This window comes from Oncorhynchus masou, chromosome 6 (genome assembly GCF_036934945.1).
Source record: "Oncorhynchus masou masou isolate Uvic2021 chromosome 6, UVic_Omas_1.1, whole genome shotgun sequence".
NCBI lineage: Eukaryota > Metazoa > Chordata > Actinopteri > Salmoniformes > Salmonidae > Oncorhynchus > Oncorhynchus masou.
Window position 1 is genome coordinate 9,545,447 of NC_088217.1, and position 26,335 is coordinate 9,571,781.

Here is a 26,335-nt window from a genome sequence, read left to right on the forward strand (position 1 = left end):
GCCATATCGACAGTGTCTCCTCCGCGCTAGGCTGAGAAGCCATCACACACACCACACCTTCCAAACCCCAGGAAACTAAAACTCTGTACTCTTCCATCCTACCTAATGAAAAAAACCTGAAGATACCGCGACGGCGAATAGTGCATTAACCCTCCACCATAGAATATAAACTTTTGAGAAAAGACCAAGACAGAATCAAGAAAATAAGTTAGGACAGAGCCTTCCACACCAAACACTCAAACTCCCAGCATGCACTGAGAGAGAAAAACAGAAAGAAAGAGAGACAGAAAGACAGCGAGAGAGACAGAAAGAGAGTGACAGAAAGAGAGAGACGGAAAGAGACAGAGAGAGAGAATGTAACAATATTCGTCTTCCTCTGACGAGGAGTATGAAGGATCGGACCAATATGCAGCCTGGTAAGTGTCCATGTTGATAATTTATTATCATTGAACACCAAAAACAAAATAACAAGGAGAACGAACGAAAACGAAACAGTTCTGTCTGGTAAAGACACAGAGACAGAAACAATCACTCACAACTAAAATGGGAGAAAACAGGCTACCTAAGTATGATTCTCAATCAGAGACAACGAACGACACTTGCCTCTGATTGAGAACCATACCAGGCCAAACACATAAATACTACATAGAAAAAAGAACATAGACTACCCACCCCAAATCACGCCCTGACCAAACTAACACAAAGACATAATAAAGGAACTAAGGTCAGAACGTGACAGGAGGGAGACTCTGGCAGGGCTGGTCAGGCGGGAGCATCTGGAAGCGCTGGACAGGAGGGAGCACCTGGAGGGAGGAGACGTAGAGACAAACTGGTGCGTGGAGGTGGCACCGGAAGGACCGGACCGTGAAGGCACACTGGAGGTCTTGAGCACCGAGCCTGCAAAACCTGTCCTGGCTGGATACTCCCCGTAGCCTGGCCAGTGCGGCGGGGTGGAATAGCCCGCACTGGGCTGTGCTGGCAAACCGGGGACACCGTACATAGGGCTGGTGCCATACATCCCGGGCCGAGGAGACGCACTGGAGACCAGAAGCGCTGAGCCGGCTTCATAGCACCTGGCCTGATGCCCACTCTTGCCCGGCCGATACGAGGCGCTGCGATGTAGCGCACCGGGCTATGCCTGCACACTGGGCACACCGTGCTCCTCACGGCATAACACGGTGCCTGCCCGGTCCACCTCTCTCCACGGTAAGCACAGAGAGTTGGCTCAGGTCTACTACCTGACTTAGCCACACTCCCCCTGTGCCCACTCCAATAAATTTTTTGGGCTGCCTCTCGTCCCTGTTGCGCTGCCATGCCTGCTCCTCATAATGCCGCCTCTCGGCTTTGGCTGCCTCCAGCTCCTCCCGGGAGCGGCGATATTCCCCAGCCTGGGCCCAGCGACCCCTACCGTCCAAAATCTCCTCCCATGTCCAGGAGTCCAGCATCCTCTGTTCCTGGTTACCACGCTGCTTGGTCCGGTTGTGGTGGGTGATTCTGTAACGATATTCGTCTTCCTCTGACTTCTCTTCCACTTCCTAAGGGCTTGCCTCCAGCTGCCCTGGGCACTTCTGGTATAAAATGCCACCTTACACAATGTGTGTCCCAGGAATTTGTTCTCTTCACACTTTTCCCATCTCTGCTTCTGGATTTGTTCTGATTGTTCCAATGACTGAGGCAGGCTGCAGAGGTGTCTTCTGCTCTGTTCTGTTCTAATCTATTCTGCTCTATTCTGTTCTGTTCTATTCTGCTCTGTTCTATTTTGCTCTGCTCTATTCTGTTCTGTTCTATTTTGTTCTGTTCTGCTCTGTTCTGTTCTGTTCTCCTCTACTCTATACTATCTATTCCAGTCTGCAGAGCTCTCCTTGTCTATCTATTCTATTCCAACTCTACTGTGTTCTACCCTGTTCTGTTCTATTCCATCCAGTCTGCAGAGCTCTCCTTGTGTATCTATTCTATTCCAACTCTACTGTGTTCTACCCTGTTCTGTTCTATTCCATCCAGTCTGCAGAGCTCTCCTTGTGTATCTATTCTATTCAACTCTACTGTGTTCTACCCTGTTCTGTTCTATTCCATCCAGTCTGCAGAGCTCTCCTTGTCTATCTATTCTATTCCATCTCTACTGTGTTCTACCCTGTTCTGTTCTATTCCATCCAGTCTGCAGAGCTCTCCTTGTCTATCTATTCTATTCCATCTCTACTGTGTTCTACCCTGTTCTGTTCTATTCCATCCAGTCTGCAGAGTTCTCCTTGTGTATCTATTCTATTCAACTCTACTGTGTTCTACCCTGTTCTGTTCTATTCCATCCAGTCTGCAGAGCTCTTCTTGTGTATCTATTCTATTCAACTCCACTGTGTTCTACCCTGTTCTGTTCTATTCCATCCAGTCTGCAGAGCTCTCCTTGTGTATCTATTCTATTCAACTCTACTGTGTTCTACTATGTTCTGTTCTACTCCACCCATGCCCCAGAGCTCTCCTTGCCTTGCCCCCACTAGAGGTCCTCTCTGTACCGAGAGCCAGTCTGCCGATGTGATGCTCATACAGTCCAGATATGTCTGCTTCTCCTGGGCTTCACTACCATTTTATCCCTCTCTACTTGGCTGTTTTTCTGTTCTGTCCTAACTGCTGCTTGTTTTCTATCTAAAGGCTGATATAAAGGCCGTCTGTGACTTACAGCAAAATGGTATGAGGGACAATCTACTAAACATACAAAACATGACATAAATCCAAAGATTAGGCAAGGTTAATGTTTTCAAAATACTGTACTTACAGGGACACCTAGCTAATTCATCCACATAACTACAGTATATTATAGCCACTCTACTAGCTAATTCATCCACATAACTACAGTATATTATAGCCACTCTACTAGCTAATTCATCCACATAACTACGGTATATTATAACCACTCTACTAGCTAATTCATCCACATAACTACAGTATATTATAGCCACTCTACCAGCTAATTCATCCACATAACTACAGTATATTATAGCCACTCTACTAGCTAATTCATCCACATAACTACAGTATATTATAGCCACTCTACTAGCTAATTCATCCACATAACTACAGTATATTATAGCCACTCTTCTAGCTAATTCATCCACATAACTACAGTATATTATAGCCACTCTACTAGCTAATTCATCCACATAACTACAGTATATTATAGCCACTCTACTAGCTAATTAATCCACATAACTACAGTATATTATAGCCACTCTACTAGCTAATTCATCCACATAACTACAGTATATTATAGCCACTCTACTAGTTAATTCATCCACATAACTACAGTATATTATAGCCACTCTACTAGCTAATTCATCCACATAACTACAGTATATTATAGCCACTCTACTAGCTAATTCATCCACATAACTACAGCATATTATAACCACTCTACTAGCTAATTCATCCACATAACTACAGTATATTATAACCACTCTACTAGCTAATTCATCCACATAACTACAGTATATTATAACCACTCTACTAGCTAATTCATCCACATAACTACAGTATATTATAACCACTCTACTAGCTAATTCATCCACATAACTACAGCATATTATAACCACTCTACTAGCTAATTCATCCACATAACTACAGTATATTATAACCACTCTATTTGCTAATTCATCCACATAACTACAGTATATTATAACCACTCTACTAGCTAATTCATCCACATAACTACAGTATATTATAACCACTCTTCTAGCTAATTCACCCATATAACTACAGTATATTATAGCCACTCTGCTAGCTAATTCATCCACATAACTACAGTATATTATAGCCACTCTACTAGCTAATTCATCCACATAACTACAGTATATTAAAACCACTCTACTAGCTAATTCATCCATATAACTACAGTATATTATAACCACTCTACTAGCTAATTCATCCACATAACTACAGTATATTATAACCACTCTACTAGCTAATTCATCCACATAACTACAGTATATTAAAGCCACTCTACTAGCTAATTCATCCACATAACTACAGTATATTAAAACCACTCTACTAGCTAATTCATCCACATAACTACAGTATATTATAGCCACTCTACTAGCTAATTCATCCACATAACTACAGTATATTATAGCCACTCTTCTAGCTAATTCATCCACATAACTACAGTATATTAAAACCACTCTACTACCTAATTCATCCATATAACTACAGTATATTATAACCACTCTACTAGCTAATTCAGCCACATAACTACAGTATATTATAACCACTCTTCTAGCTAATTCACCCATATAACTACAGTATATTATAGCCACTCTACTAGCTAATTCATCCACATAACTACAGTATATTATAGCCACTCTACTAGCTAATTCATCCACATAACTACAGTATATTAAAACCACTCTACTAGCTAATTCATCCATATAACTACAGTATATTATAACCACTCTACTAGCTAATTCAGCCACATAACTACAGTATATTATAACCACTCTACTAGCTAATTCATCCACATAACTACAGTATATTAAAACAACTCTACTAGCTAATTCATCCACATAACTACAGTATATTAAAGCCACTCTACTAGCTAATTCATCCACATAACTACAGTAAATTATAGCCACTCTACTAGCTAATTCACCCATATAACTACAGTATATTATAACCACTCTACTAGCTAATTCATCCACATAACTACAGTATATTATAGCCACTCTACTAGCTAATTCATCCACATAACTACAGTATATTATAGCCACTCTACTAGCTAATTCATCCACATAACTACAGTATATTATAACCACTCTACTAGCTAATTCATCCACAAAACTACAGTATATTATAACCACTCTACTAGCTAATTCACCCACATAACTACAGTATATTATAACCACTCTACTAGCAAATTCATCCACATAGTGACAGCTACAGTATATTATAACCACTGTACTAGCAAATTCATCCACATAGCGACAGCTACAGTATATTATAACCACTGTACTAGCAAATTCATCCACATAGTGACAGATACAGTATATTGTAACCAATCTACAAGCTAATTCATCCACATAGCATCATGATCTGTCCCTGTCCAATACTACTGCAGTATTCAGCATCATGATCTGTACCTGTCCAATACTACTGCAGTATTCAGCATCATTATCTGTCCCTGTCCAATACTACTGCAGTATTCAGCATCATGATCTGTCCCTGTCTAATACTACGGCAGTATTCAGCATCATGATCTGTCCCTGTCCAATACTACGGCAGTATTCAAAATCATTATCTGTCCCTGTCCAATACTACTGCAGTATTCAGCATCATGATCTGTCCCTGTCCAATACTACTGCAGTTCATGAGTGAGTGAGATCCTGCTAGCTAGCTATATCCCTGCAGTCTGCCTATCTGTCTGTCTGTCTGTCTGTCTGTCTGTCTGTCTGTCTGTCTGTCTGTCTGTCTGTCTGTCTGTCTGTCTGTCTGTCTGTGTTTGCCTGCCTGTCTGTGTGCCTGTCTGTGTGCCTGTATGGCTGTCTGTCTGTCTGTCTGTCTGTGTTTGCCTGCCTGTCTGTGTCCCTGTCTGCCTATCTGTCTGTCTGTGTTTCCCTGCCTGCCTGTCTGTGTGCCTGTCTGTGTGCCTGTCTGTGTGCCTGTCTGTGTGCCTGCCTGTCTGTCTGTCTGTCTGTCCATCTGTGTTTGCCTGCCTGTCTGTGTCCCTGTCTGCCTGTCTGTCTGTATGCCTGTCTGTCTGTCTGTCTGTCTGTCTGTCTGTCTGTCTGTCTGTCTGTGTGTGTGCCTGTCTGTCTGTCTGTCTGTGTTTGCCTGCCTGTCTGTGTCCCTGTCTGCCTATCTGTCTGCCTGTCTGTGTGCCTGTCTGTCTATCTCTGTCTGTCTGCCTGCCAGTCTGCATGTCTGTCTCTGTCTGTCTTCTAGCTGGTCTCTAGTTCCCTTTCTTCCCATACCTCATCAACACACACGCACACGCACACGCACACACGGCCACGGTCACTCTTCTCCATGACCTCAATGATATGGATATGTCCCACGAAGAGCCCTGGGCTGGTGGATGTGCTGCACAGCACTTTGGAAAGGATCACTTACACCTTATTGAAAAGCAGCAGAGTGGATAAAAGTGTGAACGAGGGCATGCTGGGTATGGGCTCGGTGGGTCAGTGTGTGTGTGTGTGTGTGTGTGTGTGTGTGTGTGTGTGTGTGTGTGTGTGTGTGTGTGTGTGTGTGTGCGCATTCTGGTGTAACAGGAAGCTGGTGTGATGTTGATGATGAGGGGCTTTCCTGTGTGGCCAAATACAGGTGGAGGTGCTTATTGTGGAAGTGGGCTGCTCATTGGACAGCTACATGGATCAGACCTTTACCAGCCCCTCGTGGCACGCTGGGACAGCCTGGGATGGAGTTGCTAGCTGGTGGTGCTGATATTGGTCAGTCTCTGTCACCTACACAGGATTGTAGTACATTGCTTCCAGATTGTGGGCCTGATAAAAAGTAGGACGATGCTGTTGACTAGGTAATGCTCTGTTTCAGCTGTCGTGGGCAGCCTTGCTGTTTGGATAAGGAGAAGCTTTATGTACCTTTGAGTAACCATGCATAAAATGAACCTTTGAAATATTTTGATCCTTTTAAAATGTATCCAAGGATCTCCAAGGTTACCTCATCCAAATACCCAGACAGCACAGAGCCCGTCTCTAAGGATCTCCAAGGTTACCTCATCCTAATACCCAGACAGCATAGGGGCCCGTCTCCAAGCATCACCAAGGTTACCTCATCCTAATACCCAGACAGCACAGAGCCCGTCTCTAAGGATCTCCAAGGTTACCTCATCCTAATACCCAGACAGCACAGAGCCCGTCTCTAAGGTTACCTCATCCTAATACCCAGACAGCATAGGGGCCCGTCTCTAAGGATCTCCAAGGTTACCTCATCCTAATACCCAGACAGCACAGAGCCTGTCTCTAAGGTTACCTCATCCTAATACCCAGACAGCACAGAGCCCGTCTCTAAGGATCTCCAAGGTTACCTCATCCTAATACCCAGACAGCATAGGGGCCCGTCTCCAAGGATCTCCAAGGTTACCTCATCCTAATACCCAGACAGCACAGAGCCCGTCTCTAAGGTTACCTCATCCTAATACCCAGACAGCATAGGGGCCCGTCTCCAAGGATCTCCAAGGTTAACTCATCCTAATACCCAGACAGCACAGAGCCCGTCTCTAAGGTTACCTCATCCTAATACCCAGACAGCACAGAGCCCGTCTCTAAGGATCTCCAAGGTTACCTCATCCTAATACCCACACAGCACAGAGCCCGTCTCTAAGGTTACCTCATCCTAATACCCAGACAGCACAGAGCCCGTCTCCAAGGATCTCCAAGGTTACCTCATCCTAATACCCAGACAGCACAGAGCCTGTCTCTAAGGATCTCCAAGGTTACCTCATCCTAATACCCAGACAGCACAGAGCCCGTCTCCAAGGATCTCCAAGGTTAACTCATCCTAATACCCAGACAGCACAGAGCCTGTCTCTAAGGATCTCCAAGGTTACCTCATCCTAATACCCAGACAGCACAGAGCCCGTCTCTAAGGTTACCTCATCCTAATACCCAGACAGCACAGAGCCCGTCTCTAAGGATCTCCAAGGTTACCTCATCCTAATACCCAGACAGCACAGAGCCTGTCTCTAAGGATCTCCAAGGTTACCTCATCCTAATACCCAGACAGCACAGAGCCTGTCTCTAAGGATCTCCAAGGTTACCTCATCCTAATACCCAGACAGCACAGAGCCCGTCTCTAAGGATCTCCAAGGTTACCTCATCCTAATACCCAGACAGCACAGAGCCTGTCTCTAAGGATCTCCAAGGTTACCTCATCCTAATACCCAGACAGCACAGAGCCCGTCTCTAAGGATCTCCAAGGTTACCTCATCCTAATACCCAGACAGCACAGAGCCTGTCTCTAAGGATCTCCAAGGTTACCTCATCCTAATACCCACACAGCACAGAGCCTGTCTCTAAGGATCTCCAAGGTTACCTCATCCTAATACCCAGACAGCACAGAGCCCGTCTCCAAGGATCTCCAAGGTTACCTCATCCTAATACCCAGACAGCACAGAGCCTGTCTCTAAGGATCTCCAAGGTTACCTCATCCTAATACCCAGACAGCACAGAGCCCGTCTCTAAGGATCTCCAAGGTTACCTCATCCTAATACCCAGACAGCACAGAGCCTGTCTCTAAGGTTACCTCATCCTAATACCCAGACAGCACAGAGCCCGTCTCTAAGGTTACCTCATCCTAATACCCACACAGCACAGAGCCCGTCTCTAAGGTTACCTCATCCTAATACCCAGACAGCATAGGGGCCCGTCTCTAAGGATCTCCAAGGTTACCTCATCCTAATACCCAGACAGCACAGAGCCCGTCTCTAAGGATCTCCAAGGTTACCTCATCCTAATACCCAGACAGCATAGGGGCCCGTCTCCAAGCATCACCAAGGTTACCTCATCCTAATACCCAGACAGCATAGGGGCCCGTCTCTAAGGATCTCCAAGGTTACCTCCTCCTAATACCCAGACAGCATAGGGGCCCGTCTCTAAGGTTACCTCATCCTAATACCCAGACAGCACAGAGACCGTCTCTAAGGTTACCTCATCCTAATACCCAGACAGCACAGAGCCTGTCTCTAAGGATCTCCAAGGTTACCTCATCCTAATACCCAGACAGCACAGAGCCTGTCTCTAAGGATCTCCAAGGTTACCTCATCCTAATACCCAGACAGCACATAGCCCGTCTCTAAGGATCTCCAAGGTTACCTCATCCTAATACCCAGACAGCACAGAGCCTGTCTCTAAGGATCTCCAAGGTTACCTCATCCTAATACCCAGACAGCATAGGGGCCCGTCTCTAAGGATCTCCAAGGTTACCTCATCCTAATACCCAGACAGCACAGAGCCTGTCTCTAAGGATCTCCAAGGTTACCTCATCCTAATACCCAGACAGCATAGGGGCCCGTCTCTAAGGATCTCCAAGGTTACCTCATCCTAATACCCAGACAGCACAGAGCCTGTCTCTAAGGATCTCCAAGGTTACCTCATCCTAATACCCAGACAGCATAGGGGCCCGTCTCTAAGGATCTCCAAGGTTACCTCATCCTAATACCCAGACAGCACAGAGCCTGTCTCTAAGGATCTCCAAGGTTACCTCATCCTAATACCCAGACAGCACAGAGCCCGTCTCTAAGGTTACCTCATCCTAATACCCAGACAGCATAGGGGCCCGTCTCCAAGGATCTCCAAGGTTACCTCAACCTAATACCCAGACAGCACAGAGCCTGTCTCTAAGGTTACCTCATCCTAATACCCAGACAGCATAGGGGCACGTCTCTAAGGATCTCCAAGGTTAACTCATCCTAATACCCAGACAGCACAGAGCCCGTCTCTAAGGTTACCTCATCCTAATACCCAGACAGCATAGGGGCCCGTCTCTAAGGATCTCCAAGGTTACCTCATCCTAATACACAGACAGCACAGAGCCCGTCTCCAAGGATCTCCAAGGTTACCTCATCCTAATACCCAGACAGCACATAGCCCGTCTCTAAGGTTACCTCATCCTAATACCCAGACAGCATAGGGGCCCGTCTCTAAGGATCTCCAAGGTTAACTCATCCTAATACCCAGACAGCACAGAGCCCGTCTCTAAGGTTACCTCATCCTAATACCCAGACAGCATAGGGGCCCGTCTCTAAGGATCTCCAAGGTTACCTCATCCTAATACCCAGACAGCACAGAGCCTGTCTCTAAGGTTACCTCAACCCAATACCCAGACAGCACAGAGCCCGTCTCTAAGGATCTCCAAGGTTACCTCATCCTAATACCCAGACAGCACAGAGCCCGTCTCTAAGGATCTCCAAGGTTACCTCATCCTAATACCCAGACAGCATAGGGGCCCGTCTCTAAGGTTACCTCATCCTAATACCCAGACAGCATAGAGCCCGTCTCTAAGGATCTCCAAGGTTACCTCATCCTAATACCCAGACAGCACAGAGCCCGTCTCTAAGGTTACCTCATCCTAATACCCAGACAGCACAGAGCCTGTCTCTAAGGATCTCCAAGGTTACCTCATCCTAATACCCAGACAGCACAGAGCCCGTCTCTAAGGATCTCCAAGGTTACCTCATCCTAATACCCAGACAGCACAGAGCCTGTCTCTAAGGATCTCCAAGGTTACCTCATCCTAATACCCAGACAGCACAGAGCCTGTCTCTAAGGATCTCCAAGGTTACCTCATCCTAATACCCAGACAGCATAGGGGCCCGTCTCTAAGGATCTCCAAGGTTACCTCATCCTAATACCCAGACAGCATAGGGGCCCGTCTCTAAGGATCTCCAAGGTTAACTCATCCTAATACCCAGACAGCACAGAGCCTGTCTCTAAGGTTACCTCATCCTAATACCCAGACAGCACAGAGCCTGTCTCTAAGGATCTCCAAGGTTACCTCATCCTAATACCCAGACAGCACAGAGCCCGTCTCTAAGGTTACCTCATCCTAATACCCAGACAGCATAGGGGCCCGTCTCTAAGGATCTCCAAGGTTAACTCATCCTAATACCCAGACAGCACAGAGCCCGTCTCTAAGGTTACCTCATCCTAATACCCAGACAGCATAGGGGCCCGTCTCTAAGGATCTCCAAGGTTACCTCATCCTAATACCCAGACAGCACAGAGCCTGTCTCTAAGGTTACCTCATCCTAATACCCAGACAGCACAGAGCCCGTCTCTAAGGATCTCCAAGGTTACCTCATCCTAATACCCAGACAGCATAGGGGCCCGTCTCTAAGGATCTCCAAGGTTACCTCATCCTAATACCCAGACAGCACAGAGCCTGTCTCTAAGGATCTCCAAGGTTACCTCATCCTAATACCCAGACAGCACAGAGCCTGTCTCTAAGGATCTCCAAGGTTACCTCATCCTAATACCCAGACAGCACAGAGCCCGTCTCTAAGGTTACCTCATCCTAATACCCAGACAGCACAGAGCCTGTCTCTAAGGATCTCCAAGGTTACCTCATCCTAATACCCAGACAGCACAGAGCCCGTCTCTAAGGTTACCTCATCCTAATACCCAGACAGCATAGGGGCCCGTCTCTAAGGATCTCCAAGGTTAACTCATCCTAATACCCAGACAGCACAGAGCCCGTCTCTAAGGTTACCTCATCCTAATACCCAGACAGCATAGGGGCCCGTCTCTAAGGATCTCCAAGGTTACCTCATCCTAATACCCAGACAGCACAGAGCCCGTCTCCAAGGATCTCCAAGGTTACCTCATCCTAATACCCAGACAGCACAGAGCCCGTCTCTAAGGATCTCCAAGGTTAACTCATCCTAATACCCAGACAGCACAGAGCCTGTCTCTAAGGATCTCCAAGGTTACCTCATCCTAATACCCAGACAGCACAGAGCCCGTCTCTAAGGTTACCTCATCCTAATACCCAGACAGCATAGGGGCCCGTCTCCAAGGATCTCCAAGGTTACCTCATCCTAATACCCAGACAGCATAGGGGCCCGTCTCCAAGGATCTCCAAGGTTACCTCATCCTAATACCCAGACAGCACAGAGCCCGTCTCCAAGGATCTCTAAGGTTACCTCATCCTAATACCCAGACAGCACAGAGCCCGTCTCTAAGGATCTCCAAGGTTACCTCATCCTAATACCCAGACAGCACAGAGCCCGTCTCCAAGGATCTCTAAGGTTACCTCATCCTAATACCCAGACAGCACAGAGCCCGTCTCTAAGGATCTCTAAGGTTACCTCATCCTAATACCCAGACAGCACAGAGCCTGTCTCTAAGGATCTCCAAGGTTACCTCATCCTAATACCCAGACAGCACATAGCCCGTCTCTAAGGATCTCCAAGGTTACCTCATCCTAATACCCACACAGCACAGAGCCCGTCTCCAAGGATCTCCAAGGTTACCTCATCCTAATACCCAGACAGCACAGAGCCTGTCTCTAAGGATCTCTAAGGTTACCTCATCCTAATACCCAGACAGCACAGAGCCCGTCTCTAAGGATCTCTAAGGTTACCTCATCCTAATACCCAGACAGCACAGAGCCTGTCTCTAAGGATCTCCAAGGTTAACTCATCCTAATACCCAGACAGCACAGAGCCCGTCTCTAAGGTTACCTCATCCTAATACCCAGACAGCATAGGGGCCCGTCTCTAAGGATCTCCAAGGTTACCTCATCCTAATACCCAGACAGCACAGAGCCCGTCTCCAAGGATCTCCAAGGTTACCTCATCCTAATACCCAGACAGCACAGAGCCCGTCTCTAAGGATCTCCAAGGTTAACTCATCCTAATACCCAGACAGCACAGAGCCTGTCTCTAAGGATCTCCAAGGTTACCTCATCCTAATACCCAGACAGCACAGAGCCCGTCTCCAAGGATCTCTAAGGTTACCTCATCCTAATACCCAGACAGCACAGAGCCCGTCTCTAAGGATCTCTAAGGTTACCTCATCCTAATACCCAGACAGCACAGAGCCTGTCTCTAAGGATCTCCAAGGTTACCTCATCCTAATACCCAGACAGCACATAGCCCGTCTCTAAGGATCTCCAAGGTTACCTCATCCTAATACCCACACAGCACAGAGCCCGTCTCCAAGGATCTCCAAGGTTACCTCATCCTAATACCCAGACAGCACAGAGCCTGTCTCTAAGGATCTCTAAGGTTACCTCATCCTAATACCCAGACAGCACAGAGCCCGTCTCTAAGGTTACCTCATCCTAATACCCAGACAGCACAGAGCCTGTCTCTAAGGATCTCTAAGGTTACCTCATCCTAATACCCAGACAGCACAGAGCCTGTCTCTAAGGATCTCTAAGGTTACCTCATCCTAATACCCAGACAGCACAGAGCCCGTCTCTAAGGTTACCTCATCCTAATACCCAGACAGCATAGGGGCCCGTCTCCAAGGATCTCCAAGGTTAACTCATCCTAATACCCAGACAGCACAGAGCCCGTCTCTAAGGATCTCCAAGGTTAACTCATCCTAATACCCAGACAGCACAGAGCCCGTCTCTAAGGATCTCCAAGGTTACCTCATCCTAATACCCAGACAGCACAGAGCCTGTCTCTAAGGTTACCTCATCCTAATACCCAGACAGCATAGGGGCCCGTCTCTAAGGATCGCCAAGGTTACCTCATCCTAATACCCAGACAGCACAGAGCCCGTCTCTAAGGTTACCTCAACCCAATACCCAGACAGCATAGGGGCCCGTCTCCAAGGATCGTCAACAATGTAGAACCTGACATTTGATAATCAGAGATAGAGAAAGGAAACACAGAGAGAGAGACAGAAAGAGAGAGAGAGAGATACTCATTTAATTGAGATGACGGAAATGACAGAAAGAGAGAGGGAAAAAAGAGAGAGGGGAGGAGAGAGAAATACCAAGAGAGAAATAAAAAGAGATCGAGACAGAAATTGAGATCGAGAGAGAGATAGAGAGAGAGACAGAGAGAGAGCACATGAGAGAGCACATGGGAGAGAGAGGGCGCGAGAAAGCGAGAGCAAGAGAGAGACTATGATACCTCTCACCTGAGTGCCACAGAACCACAGCAACTACAGTCCAGAACTCCCTCCAGTCCATTTCAGCTGATTAGCTCCTCGCCAGCATAATCACTTCACTGCCAACCCCTGCTCTGATCCAATCCCTTTTGGTGCCAATGGTAACAAAATATTCAACCTGTTCTGGTCTCCTCTGTTCTGGAAGTCTGCCATTCTCCACAGGGCTATGATGTTGAATACGAGGGATTTTCTTCAAGGATTGACTGTCATATTTGTTTTAAAACCGTCTAAACCGTTAAAATGTCTAAACCAGAACTTTAGACGACATCTACAGTTGAAGTCGAAAGTTTACATACACTTAGGTTTGAGCCATTAAATCTCGTTTTTCAACCACTCCCACAAATTTCTTGTGAACAAACTTTAGTTTTGGCAAGTCAGTTAGGACATCTACTTTGTGCATGACACATGACACAGGTAATTTTTCCAACAATTGTTTACAGACAGATTAAAGCTCGTTCTTTCTTATTTATCTCCGGTAATGAACATACTATTTGCATATTAGGGTACCTAAGGTTTGATTATAAACGTTGTTTGACTTGTTTGGAAAAGTATATTGGTAACGTTTGGGATTAATTTTGTATGCATTTTGATGGAGGGAAACTGGGTGAATTATTGACTGAAGCGCGCCAGCTAAACTGAGTTATGGATATAAAGAAGAACAATATCGAACAAAAGGACCATTTGTGATGTAACTGGGACCTTTTGGAGTGCCAACAGAAGATGATCAAAGGTAAGGCATTTTTTTATAGAGCTATTTCTGACTTTCGTGTCGCACCTGCCTGGTTGATATATGTTTTTTCATCTGTTGGTATGCGGGGCGCTGTCCTGAGATAATCGCATGGCTTACTTTCGCCGTAAAGCCTTTTTGAAATCTGACACGGCGTCTGGATTAACAACAAATTAATTTTGATGCATTGCACTTGTGATGTTATGAAAGTTGTCATGCCCTGACCTTAGTTATCTTTGTTTTCTATATTATTTTGGTTAGGGTCAGTGTGTGACGAGGGTGGTATGTGTGTTTTTGTCTTGTGTTGGGGATGAATCAGAATAGTTGGGTAACATAGATGAGATGTTTTATTTTCATTATATGCTTGTGAGTTACTTCTCATTTAGAATGTATCTTGTTGTACTATAGTGGTGGCCATTTGCAGTTATCCTTTCTCTGTCCTGGGTTCAGTTACTTGGGCCTCAGAGAGGGGAGAGGTCAAGCTTGTCTTCATATGTAAACATATCTTTTAAACCATGTGAAGGGATGATTGAGGGGGAACCAATTAACCAATCAATGTCTGTGTGCCAGTCACTGTGTCTCTGTGATCTTGTCCAGGAGGGGTGTATTTGATATATGCTAGCGGATGCGGTTTTGTTTTTGGTCCTGAGTGGTACCAAGATCGAGATAAGAACATAGTTTAGGAGACAAAGCTGAACGATAATGTATAGCCAATGCTGTCTGGCTATGTGTCTTTGCTATAAAGGATCTCAGTTGCAATGTGTAAGCACTCTCAGAGAATTCATTTATAGACACTGAATTAATCTGAGAGTCACATGGTTGTGATGGAGCTCATATCATTAAAGATGGACTTTATGATAACTCTGACTTGTGTGTGGTTTGCTCTCATGATTTGGTAATACAGGAAATTTCCACTACTCATGTCTAGGGTTTTTGTAATTCTATGGGGTTTTGGTATGTCTAGGTATATGTAGGTCTATGGTGGCCTGAATTGGATCCCAATCAGAGACAGCTGTTTATCGTTGTCTCTGATTGGGGATCCTATTTAGGTTGCCATCTTCCTTTTTTTCCCTACTGTGTTATTGACTTGTTAATTGTTTATTCCATGTGTAACTCTGTGTTGTCTGTTCACACTGCTTTGCTTTATCTTGGCCAGGTCGCAGTTGTAAATGAGAACTTGTTCTCAACTAGCCCACCTTGTTAAATAAAGGTGAAATAAAAAAAAAAAAATAAAATTTTGGTTTTGTGGGTTATTGTCTGTGTAGCTGCATGTCAGCAATCGGTTTATCATAGCTTCACGTTTGTTTTGTTGTTTTGTTAGTTTGTTTAAGTGTTTTCCGTTAATTAAAGAAGAATGTATTCTTATCACTCTGTGCCTTGGTCTCATAATTATGCTGAACGTGACAAAAGTTAAATATTTATAGTAATTTAATTTGAATTTGGCTCTCTGCAATTCCACCGGACGTTGTCGAGGTGTCCTGCTAGCGACACGCCTATCCCAATGAGGTAGAAACAGCTTGGAAATTTCCAGAAAATTATGTAATGGCTTTACAAGCTTCTGATAGACTTAATGACATCATTTGAGTCGATTGGAGGTGTACCTGTGGATGTATTTCAAGGCCTACCTTCAAACTCAGTGCTTAATTGCTTGACATCATAGGAAAATCAAAGGAAATCAGCCAAGACCTTAGAAAAAAAATTGTGGACCTCCACAAGTCTGGTTCATCCTTGGGAGCAATTTCCAAACGCCTGAAGGTACCACGTTCATCTGTATGAACAATAGTACACAAGTACAAACACCATGGGACCACGCAGCCGTCAAACAACTCAGGAAGAAGCCACTGCTTCAAAACCACCTACGGTTTGCCAGACTACGGTTTGCAACTGCACATGGGGACAAAGTTCGTACTTTTTGGAGAAATGTCCTCTAGTCTGATGAAGAGAAAATAGAACTGTTTGGCCATAATGACCATCGTGATGTTTGGAGGAAAAAGGGGGAGGCTTGCAAGCCGAAGAACAACATCCCAACCGTGGGGGGAGCACGGAGCTGGCAGCATCATGTTCTGGGGGTGCTTTGCTGCAGGAGGGACTGCTGCAAAAAATCGATGGCATCATGAGGAAGGGAAGTTATGTGGATATATTGAAGCAACATCTTAAGACATCGGTCAGGAAGATAAAGTTTGGTCACAAATGGGTCTTCCAAATGGACAATGACACCAAGCATACTTCAAAAGTTGTGGCAAAATGGCTTAAGGACAACAAAGTCAAGGTATTGGAGTGGCCATCACAAAGCCCTGACCTTAATCCTATTTGTGGGCAGAACTGAAAAAGCATGTGCGAGCAAGGAGGCCTACAAACCTGACTCAGTTACACCAGCTGTGTCAGGAGGAATGGGCCAAAATTCACCCAATTTATTGTGGGAAGCTTGTGGAAGGCTACCCAAAACATTTGACCCAAGTTAAACCATTTAAAGGCAATGCTACTACCTACTAATCAAGTGTATGTAAACTTCTGACCCACTGGGAATGTGTTGAAAGAAAGAAAAGCTGAAATAAATCACTCTCTCTGTCACGCCCTGACCTTAGAGATCCTTTTCATGTCTCTATTTGTTTGGTCAGAGTGTGATTTGGGGTGGACATTCTAGGTTTCGTTTTCTATGATTTATTGTTTCTATGTTTTGGCCGGGTATGGTTCTCAATCAGGGCCAGCTGTCTATCGTTGTCTCTGATTGGGAACCATAATTAGGCAGCCCTTTTCACTTTCTGTGTGGGAAGTTGTCTTTGTTTGTTGGCACTATAGCCTTTAGCTTCACGGTTGTTTTGGATGGTTTATTGTTTTTGTCGGCGTCATATGAAATAAAGGAACATGTACGCTCACAGCACTGCACCTTGGTCCAGTTCTTTCAACACTCTCTACTATTATTCTGATATTTCACATTCTTAAAATAAAAGTGGTGATCATAACTGACCTAAGACAGGGAATTTCTACTAGGATTAAATGTCAGGAATTGTGAAAAACATAGTTTAAAAAAAATGTATTTGGCTAAGGTGTATGTAAACTTCCGACTTCAACTGTAGTTAAAAAATAGGGTAGAAAAACGTTTTGAACATCTCTGCTTAGAGTTAAATCAATCAATTATTGAATCAATCAATACCTCAATCAACAGATCAAACAATTATTATTATTAGCTAGGCGATGTCGCACGTCACTCCTTCACAGGAGAGGCATTTGAACGTAATGCATTTTTTTTTTGCAGAAATGCCTTCAGGACATATGAACTTTCATGTACCTTAATGACATAATTGTAAACCGTAAATTACGAGCCCAGTTGGTTTAGCCATGGAAAAAGTCAGGAAACTTCCCGCTAGCCATGATTGGCTGAGATAATGGATGGACTGGACATGCTGGGAGATGAGTTTTGGATTGGTCTGTCATGTAGCATGCTTCTGTCTATAAACGTGAGCTGCTCGGTATGTGTTGATAGTCCTTTCTACCGCACTGTTTTTGAAAGATATAATATCAGCCATCAAGGGTGTAGACAAAGAAGAGCTCTCGTGTAGGAGTACCAAAACATTCAAGGACTATTTTCTCAAAAGTGGGGTTTACAAGTTTATCAACTTTCAAAGCAGAATGCTCATTGTTCCTCAACTGCAATGTATTATATAACCTTTTCTGGGTCTGAGTATAAAACCTTTATCCAATGTAAAAAAACAACAACACAATTTAAAAATATAAATACATAAAACCGAATCGAGGCGGTTGGACACATATACCCGTATGTATATCAACATTTATTACAGCGTGCTAACATAACCTTAACGCTTAACAGTCGAGTTCAATTTCACTTGTGGAAAATTAGTAAGGAGAATGAAACATTAACAGCAAGTAGTGTTTCCTCAATTCTGACTCGATCAGCATTCAACTTCTGCTTCATTTCCATAGTAAACACATTAGACTCTGTGATGGAGGAAAACACAAGGGCCCAATGAGCCCAACAGAGCAAGACATAACCATTTCTGTTGTGATTGTATTTTTCCTAAGACAAAAGCCTTACGAATGCAACCGTTTTGGTTGAACATAATCACTTGACAACGTTAATACGGTGATTTCTCTCTATTCTCTGGCCAGAAGGAGTTCATCATTAGTTGTTCATTGCTGATGGGGAATATTGCGTTGGCATTCAGTATTACAAGGGTTTGTTTCCTATTCTCATATGTCTGAGTCTAATGGTGGACTGGCTATAGATATATATGTACAGCATGCGCAATGTGTGTGTGTGTGTCCGAATGTGTGTGTGTGTGTGTCTGAATGTGTGTGTGTGTGTCCGAATGTGTGTGTGTGTGTCCGAATGTGTGTGTGTGTGTCTGAATGTGTTTGTGTGTGTGTCTGAATGTGTGTGTGTCCAAATGTGTGTGTGTGTGTCTGAATGTATGTGTGTGTGTCCGCATGTGTGTGTGTGTGTCCGAATGTGTGTGTGTGTGTGTGTGTGTATGCATAATGTATGCTTATGTGTGCGTGCAAGTATGTGTGTTTGTGTGTGTCCCCAAATGCGTTTGGGTGTGTGTGTGTCTGTGTATGCATAATGTATTCTCATGTGTGCGTGCAATTATGTGTGTGTGTGTGTGTGTCCGAATGTGTGTGTGTGTGTGTGTGTGTGTGTGTGTGTGTGTGTGTGTGTGTGTGTGTGTGTGTGTGTGTGTGTGTGTGTGTGTGTGTGTGTATGTGTGTGTGTGTATGCATAATGTATGTTCATGTGTGTGCGTATGGTACTCACGTGTAGACTTTGAGAACGAAGTCCTTCTCCTCCTTTAGTTCTGAGATGGTCTGTAGAACATCACTCATGGCCAGAACCGCACAGCCGTACGGCCTTCTGTACTGGACGTGAGGAGGACCCTTCTTAGAGTCATTCAGCAGCATCCGACCTGCACACACACACACACACGCGCACACACACACACACACACACACACACACACACACACACACACACACACACACACACACACACACACACACACACACACACACACACACACACACACACACACACACACACACACACACACACACACACACACACACAGAGAGAGAGAGAGCGAGAGACCTTATCACAATCACATCATACCATATAATGACAATGATACACTCACATGTAAACAACCCTGTGTGAATGCTAGCTATGAAATAATGTAGCTAGACAAACAAACATAACTATGCCTATCCGTGTGTGTATAACATAGTCCTGCCTGAAGGTGTGAAGGGCAACACAGAACACACAGCAGTAGCAACAACTGCTCTGTGGTCACCGCAGTTAGTCTGCCTGTGTGTGTGTGTGTGTGTGTGTGTGTGTGTGTGTGTGTGTGTGTGTGTGTGTGTGTGTGTGTGTGTGTGTGTGTGTGTGTGTGTGTGTGTGTGTGTGTGTGTGTGTGTGTGTGTGTGTGTGTCTGTCTGTCTGTCTGTCTGTCTGTCTGTCTGTCTGTCTGTCTGTCTGTCTGTCATAGCCTAAATGTCACCTGTATCTGAGCAGACAGTAGCAGAAACACTTTGTGAGATTCTGAGAGTAGCCCTAAACAGGGACTACAGATACTGGATGTGAGATTCTGAGAGTAGCCCTAAACAGGGACTACAGATACTGGATGTGAGATTCTGAGAGTAGCCCTAAACAGGGACTACAGGTACTGGATGTTAATTTTGATCATCCTGTTGTCTCAGGAGTTTTTCTGCAAAGCAGGAAATGCAAACTTGTAGTGATGTTTAAAAAGTAGTGCTGAGCGATTAATTAAAAATAAAAAAAATTAATTAAAAATTAATAAAAAATTATTAAAATTAAACGAATTGACTGAAGTCGGTTCAATTATTTGAATTCCATTTTATATATTTTTTTTAAATCCACGATAAAGAGGGATAAAAAGCAGACGTATCTCTACCTGAGTCTTGTTATTGGTATTCAGCTGTCATAAATGTATGTGCAGCATGCGCAATGTGTGTGTGTGTGTCCGAATGTGTGTGTGTGTGTGTCCGAATGTGTGTGTGTGTGTCCGAATGTGTGTGTGTGTGTCTGAATGTGTTTGTGTGTGTGTCGAAAGTACGCGAAGTACGAAAATAGTGATTCTGTCAGACAGCGTAGGCAGCAAATCTGTAGAGATGAGATGATGACTTGGAATTAAATAATAACATCATCAAAGGACTGGCTAATAAGTCTGGCTGCACATCGGACTGGCTGACTTACTGCAAATTGAGAAATGATGAGACTAAACTCAACAAAAGGAAGAAACTGTATTATGAAGCCAAGATCAATGATATAAAGAATGACAGAAAAAAAGCTTTGGAGTATTTTAAATGAAATGATGGGCAGAAGGACAAATTCAAAGACAAATCTTTCATCGAATCAGATGGCTTATTCATCACAAAACCATTTGATGTGACCAATTATTTTGAGGATTACTTCATTGGTAAAGTGGGAAAACTTAGGCAGGAAATGGCAACAATGAACAGTGTGCCATCATACTCATGCATCAAAAACAAAAATGAAAGAAAAGCATTGTAAATTAGAATTTTATAAAGTTAGTGTGGGAGAGTTGATTGTTATGATTGTTATGATTGTTATGATTAACAATGATTGTTATCTATCAATAAAGACAAACCTGGCATTGACAACATAGATGGAAAGCTACTGAGGATGGTAGCTGACTCTATGGCCACTCCTACTGAGGATGGTAGCTGACTCTATAGCCACTCCTACTGAGGATGGTAGCTGACTCTATAGCCACTCCTACTGAGGATGGTAGCTGACTCTATAGCCACTCCTACTGACTCTATAGCCACTCCTACTGAGGATGGTAGCTGACTCTATAGCCACTCCTACTGAGGATGGTAGCTGACTCTATAGCCACTCCTACTGAGGATGGTAGCTGACTCTATAGCCACTCCTACTGAGGATGGTATCTGACTCTATAGCCACTCCTACTGAGGATGGTAGCTGACTCTATAGCCACTCCTACTGAGGATGGTAGCTGACTCTATAGCCACTCCTACTGAGGATGGTAGCTGACTCTATAGCCACTCCTACTGAGGATGGTAGCTGACTCTATAGCCACTCCTACTGAGGATGGTAGCTGACTCTATAGCCACTCCTACTGAGGATGGTAGCTGACTCTATAGCCACTCCTACTGAGGATGGTGGCTGACTCTATAGCCACTCCTACTGAGGATGGTAGCTGACTCTATAGCCACTCCTACTGAGGATGGTAGCTGACTCTATAGCCACTCCTACTGAGGATGGTGGCTGACTCTATAGCCACTCCTACTGAGGATGGTGGCTGACTCTATAGCCACTCCTACTGACTCTATAGCCACTCTTACTGAGGATGGTGGCTGACTCTATAGCCACTCCTACTGAGGATGGTGGCTGACTCTATAGCCACTCCTACTGAGGATGGTAGCTGACTCTATAGCCACTCCTACTGAGGATGGTAGCTGACTCTATAGCCCCTCCTACTGAGGATGGTAGCTGACTCTATAGCCATGAGGATGGTAGCTGACTCTATAGCCCCTCCTACTGAGGATGGTAGCTGACTCTATAGCCACTCCTACTGAGGATGGTAGCTGACTCTATAGCCACTCCTACTGAGGATGGTAGCTGACTCTATAGCCACTCCTACTGAGGATGGTAGCTGACTCTATAGCCACTCCTACTGAGGATGGTAGCTGACTCTATAGCCACTCCTACTGAGGATGGTAGCTGACTCTATAGCCACTCCTACTGAGGATGGTAGCTGACTCTATAGCCCCTCCTACTGAGGATGGTAGCTGACTCTATAGCCACTCCTACTGAGGATGGTAGCTGACTCTATAGCCACTCCTACTGAGGATGGTATCTGACTCTATAGCCACTCCTACTGAGGATGGTAGCTGACTCTATAGCCACTCCTACTGAGGATGGTAGCTGACTCTATAGCCACTCCTACTGAGGATGGTAGCTGACTCTATAGCCACTCCTACTGAGGATGGTATCTGACTCTATAGCCACTCCTACTGACTCTATAGCCACTCCTACTGAGGATGGTATCTGACTCTATAGCCCCTCCTACTGAGGATGGTATCTGACTATAGCCCCTCCTATCTGACATATATGTAATCTAAGCCCAGAGGAAAGACATTTACTCGTTCTAACAGCAGACCTTTCAGCCTGCCGTCAGCTCTAAGCAAACTGCCGAAAGACATTGTGTTTGACCAAATACAATGCTATTTTTCTATAAACAAATTTACAACAGACTTTCAGCATGCTTATAGAGAAGGGCACTCACAATGTACTGCACTGACACAAATGACTGATGATTGGTTGAAAGAAATTGATAATAAGAAGATCGTGGGAACTGTACTGTTAGATTTCAGTGCAGCCTTTGATATTATTGACCATAAATTGTTATTGAAAAAAACTCATGTTTAATGGCTGTTCAACCTCTGCCATATCATGGATTCAGAGCTACAGTATCTGTCTAATAGAACTCAGAGAGGGTTTTCTTTAATGGAAGCTTCTCTAATGTTTAATGGCTTTTCAACCTCTGCCATATCATGGATTCAGAGCTACAGTATCTGTCTAATAGAACTCAGAGAGGGTTTTCTTTAATGGAAGATTCTCTAATGTTTAATGGCTTTTCAACCTCTGCCATATCATGGATTCAGAGCTACAGTATCTATCTAATAGAACTAAGAGAGGGTTTTCTTTAATGGAAGCTTCTCTAATGTTTAATGGCTTTTCAACCTCTGCCATATCATGGATTCAGAGCTACAGTATCTGTCTAATAGAACTAAGAGAGGGTTTCCTTTAATGGAAGCTTCTCTAATGTCAAACATGTAAAGTTTGGTGTACTGCAGGGAAGCTCTCTAGGCCCTCTACTCTTTTCAAATTTTTCACATTTTTACCAATGACATTCCAATGGCATTAAACAACTCATGTGTGTCCATGTATGCTGATAATTCAACCATTATTGCACCAGCAACCACAGCTAAGGAAGTCACTTAAAACCCGTAACAAAGAGTTGCAGTCTGTTTTGGAATGGGTGGCCAGTAATACATTGGTCCTGAACATCTCTAAAACTAAGAGCATTGTATTTTGCACAAATGATTCCCTAAGTTCTAGACATCAGCTGAATATGTTAATGAATGGCTGTTGAGGAGACTAAATAACTTGGTGTTACCTTAGACTGTAAACTGTCATAGTCTAAACATACAGTGCATTCAGAAAGTATTCAGACACCTTGACGTTTTTCTACATTTTGTTACATTACAGCCATATTCTAAAATTAATTAATTACTTTTGTTAAAGCCTTGTTCTGAAATTTATAAAATTGTTTCTTTTTTGTCCTCATCAATCTACACACAATACCCCATAATGACAATAATAATAAAATATTACAGTCATTTGTTGAAGCACCTTTGTCAGCGATTACAGCCTCTCAAGCTCTGTCAGGTTGGATGGTAGAGTTATATCTTGGGTATGACGCTACAAGATTGGCACACCTGTATTTGGAGAGTTTCTCCCATTCTTCTTTGTATATCCTCTCAAGCTCTGTCAGGTTGGATGGTAGAGTTTCTGCACATCTATTTTCAGGTCTCTCCCGAGATGTTCGATCGGGTTAAAGTCCAGACTCTGGCTGGGCCACTCAAGGACATTCAGAGACTTGTCCCAAAGCCACTCCCACGTTGTCTTGGCTGTGTGCTTAGTGTCGTTATCCTGTTGGAAGGAGAACCTTCACCCCAGTCTGAGGTCCTGAGCTCTCAGGTTTTCATCAAGGATCTCTCTGTACTTTGCGCTATTCATCCTGACTAGTCTCCCTTCCGCTGAAAAACATCCCCACAGCATGATGCTGCCACCACCACGCTTCACTGTAGGGGTGGTGCCAGGTATCCTCCAGACGTAACACTTGGTAGTCAAAGGTTCAGTCTTGGCTTCATCAGACCAGATAATCTTGTTTCTCATGGTCTGAGAGTCTTTAGGTGCCTTTTGGCAAACTCCAAGCGGGCTGTCATGTGCCTTTTACTGAGGAGTGGCTTCCATCTGGACAATCTACCATAAAGGCCTGATTGGTGGAGTGCTGCAGAGATGTTTGTACTTCTGGAAGGTTCTCCCATCTCCACAGAGGAACTCTGGAGCTCTGCCAGAGTGACAATCAATTTATTGGTCACCTTCCTGACCAAGGCCCTTCTCAGCCGATTGCTCAGTGTGGCCGGGTAGCCAGCTCGAGGAAGAGTCTTGGTGGTTCCAAACCTCTTCCATTTAGGAATGATGGAGGCCACTGTGTTCTTGGGTACCTTCAATGCTGCAGACATTTTTCGGTAACCTTTCTCAGATCTTTGCCTCGACACAAACCTGTCTCTGAGCTCTGCGGACAATTCTTTCGACATCGTGGCTTACTTTTTTTCTATGAAACCTGTTTTTGCTTTGTCATTATGGGTTATTGTGTGTAGATTGCTGAGGATTTTTTTAAATCCATTTTAGAATAAAGCTTTAACATAACAAAATGTGGAAAAGGTCAAGGGGTCTGAATACTTTCCAAGGCACTGTATACATCCAATGGTTGTAAAGATGGGGAGAGGTCTGTTCGTAATAAAAATATGCTCTGCTTTTTTGACACCACACTCCACAAAGAAAGTCCTGCAGGCTCAAGTTTTATTTTATCTTGATTATTGTCCAGTTGTGCGGTCAAGTGCTTCAAAGAAAGACCTCGTTAAGCTGCAGCTGGTCCAGAACAGAGCTGCACGTCTTGCTCTTCATTGCAATCAGAGGGCTAATATTAATACCATGCAAGGCAGTCTCTCTTGATAAGAGTTGAGGAAAAACTGACTGCGTCAGTTCTTGTTTTTATAAGAAATGTTATTAATGTGCTGGAAAAGCAAAGTTTTTGCATAGTCAACTTACACACAGCACTGACACATACACACTTACCCCACCAGACGTGACAACAGTGGTCTTTTCTCAGTCCCCCCAGGTCCAGAACAAATTCAAGGAACCTTACAGTATTATACAGAGCCATGAGTGCATGGACCTCCCTTCCATCTTATATAAAAATAAATAACCCAACACCTCACAGCACAACGCCTATCCCCCATGTGACCTACTGGTTGTGTGTACTGACATATGACCTACTGGTTGTGTGTACTGACATGTGACCTACTGGTTGTGTGTACTGACATGTGACCTACTGGTTGTGTGTACTGACATGTGACCTACTGGTTGTGTGTACTGACATATGACCTACTGGTTGTGTGTACTGACATGTGACCTACTGGTTGTGTGTACTGACATGTGACCTACTGGTTGTGTGTACTGACATATGACCTACTGGTTGTGTGTACTGACATATGACCTACTGGTTGTGTGTACTGACATGTGACCTACTGGTTGTGTGTACTGACATATGACCTACTGGTTGTGTGTACTGACATGTGACCTACTGGTTGTGTGTACTGACATATGACCTACTGGTTGTGTGTACTGACATGTGACCTACTGGTTGTGTGTACTGACATGTGACCTACTGGTTGTGTGTACTGACATGTGACCTACTGGTTGTGTGTATGGACTGACATGTGACCTACTGGTTGTGTGTATGTACTGACATGTGACCTACTGGTTGTGTGTATGTACTGACATGTGACCTACTGGTTGTGTGTATGGACTGACATGTGACCTACTGGTTGTGTGTATGTACTGACATGTGACCTACTGGTTGTGTGTATGTAATGACATGTGACCTACTGGTTGTGTGTATATACTGACATGTGACCTACTGGTTGTGTGTATGTACTGACATGTGACCTACTGGTTGTTTGTATGTACTGACATGTGACCTACTGGTTGTGTGTATGTACTGACATGTCAACTACTTGTTGTGTGTATGTACTGACATGTGACCTACTGGTTGTATGTACTGACATGTGACCTACTGGTTGTGTGTATGTACTGACATGTCAACTACTTGTTGTG

At 44.3% G+C, this 26,335-nt stretch overlaps 1 protein-coding gene across 5 annotated transcripts in view; it reads right to left on the reverse strand.

Moving 5' to 3' along the window:
* The window catches only part of dock3 (dedicator of cytokinesis 3), a 442,683-nt gene that overhangs the window by 132,883 nt on the left and 283,465 nt on the right, over nucleotides 1-26,335 (reverse strand). For all 5 annotated transcript variants that reach the window (XM_064967497.1, XM_064967500.1, XM_064967498.1 and 2 more), the window contains exon 12: nucleotides 19,121-19,268. In XM_064967497.1, coding sequence (XP_064823569.1) covers nucleotides 19,121-19,268 — 148 coding nt within the window. The remainder of the gene's footprint in view (nucleotides 1-19,120; nucleotides 19,269-26,335) is intronic.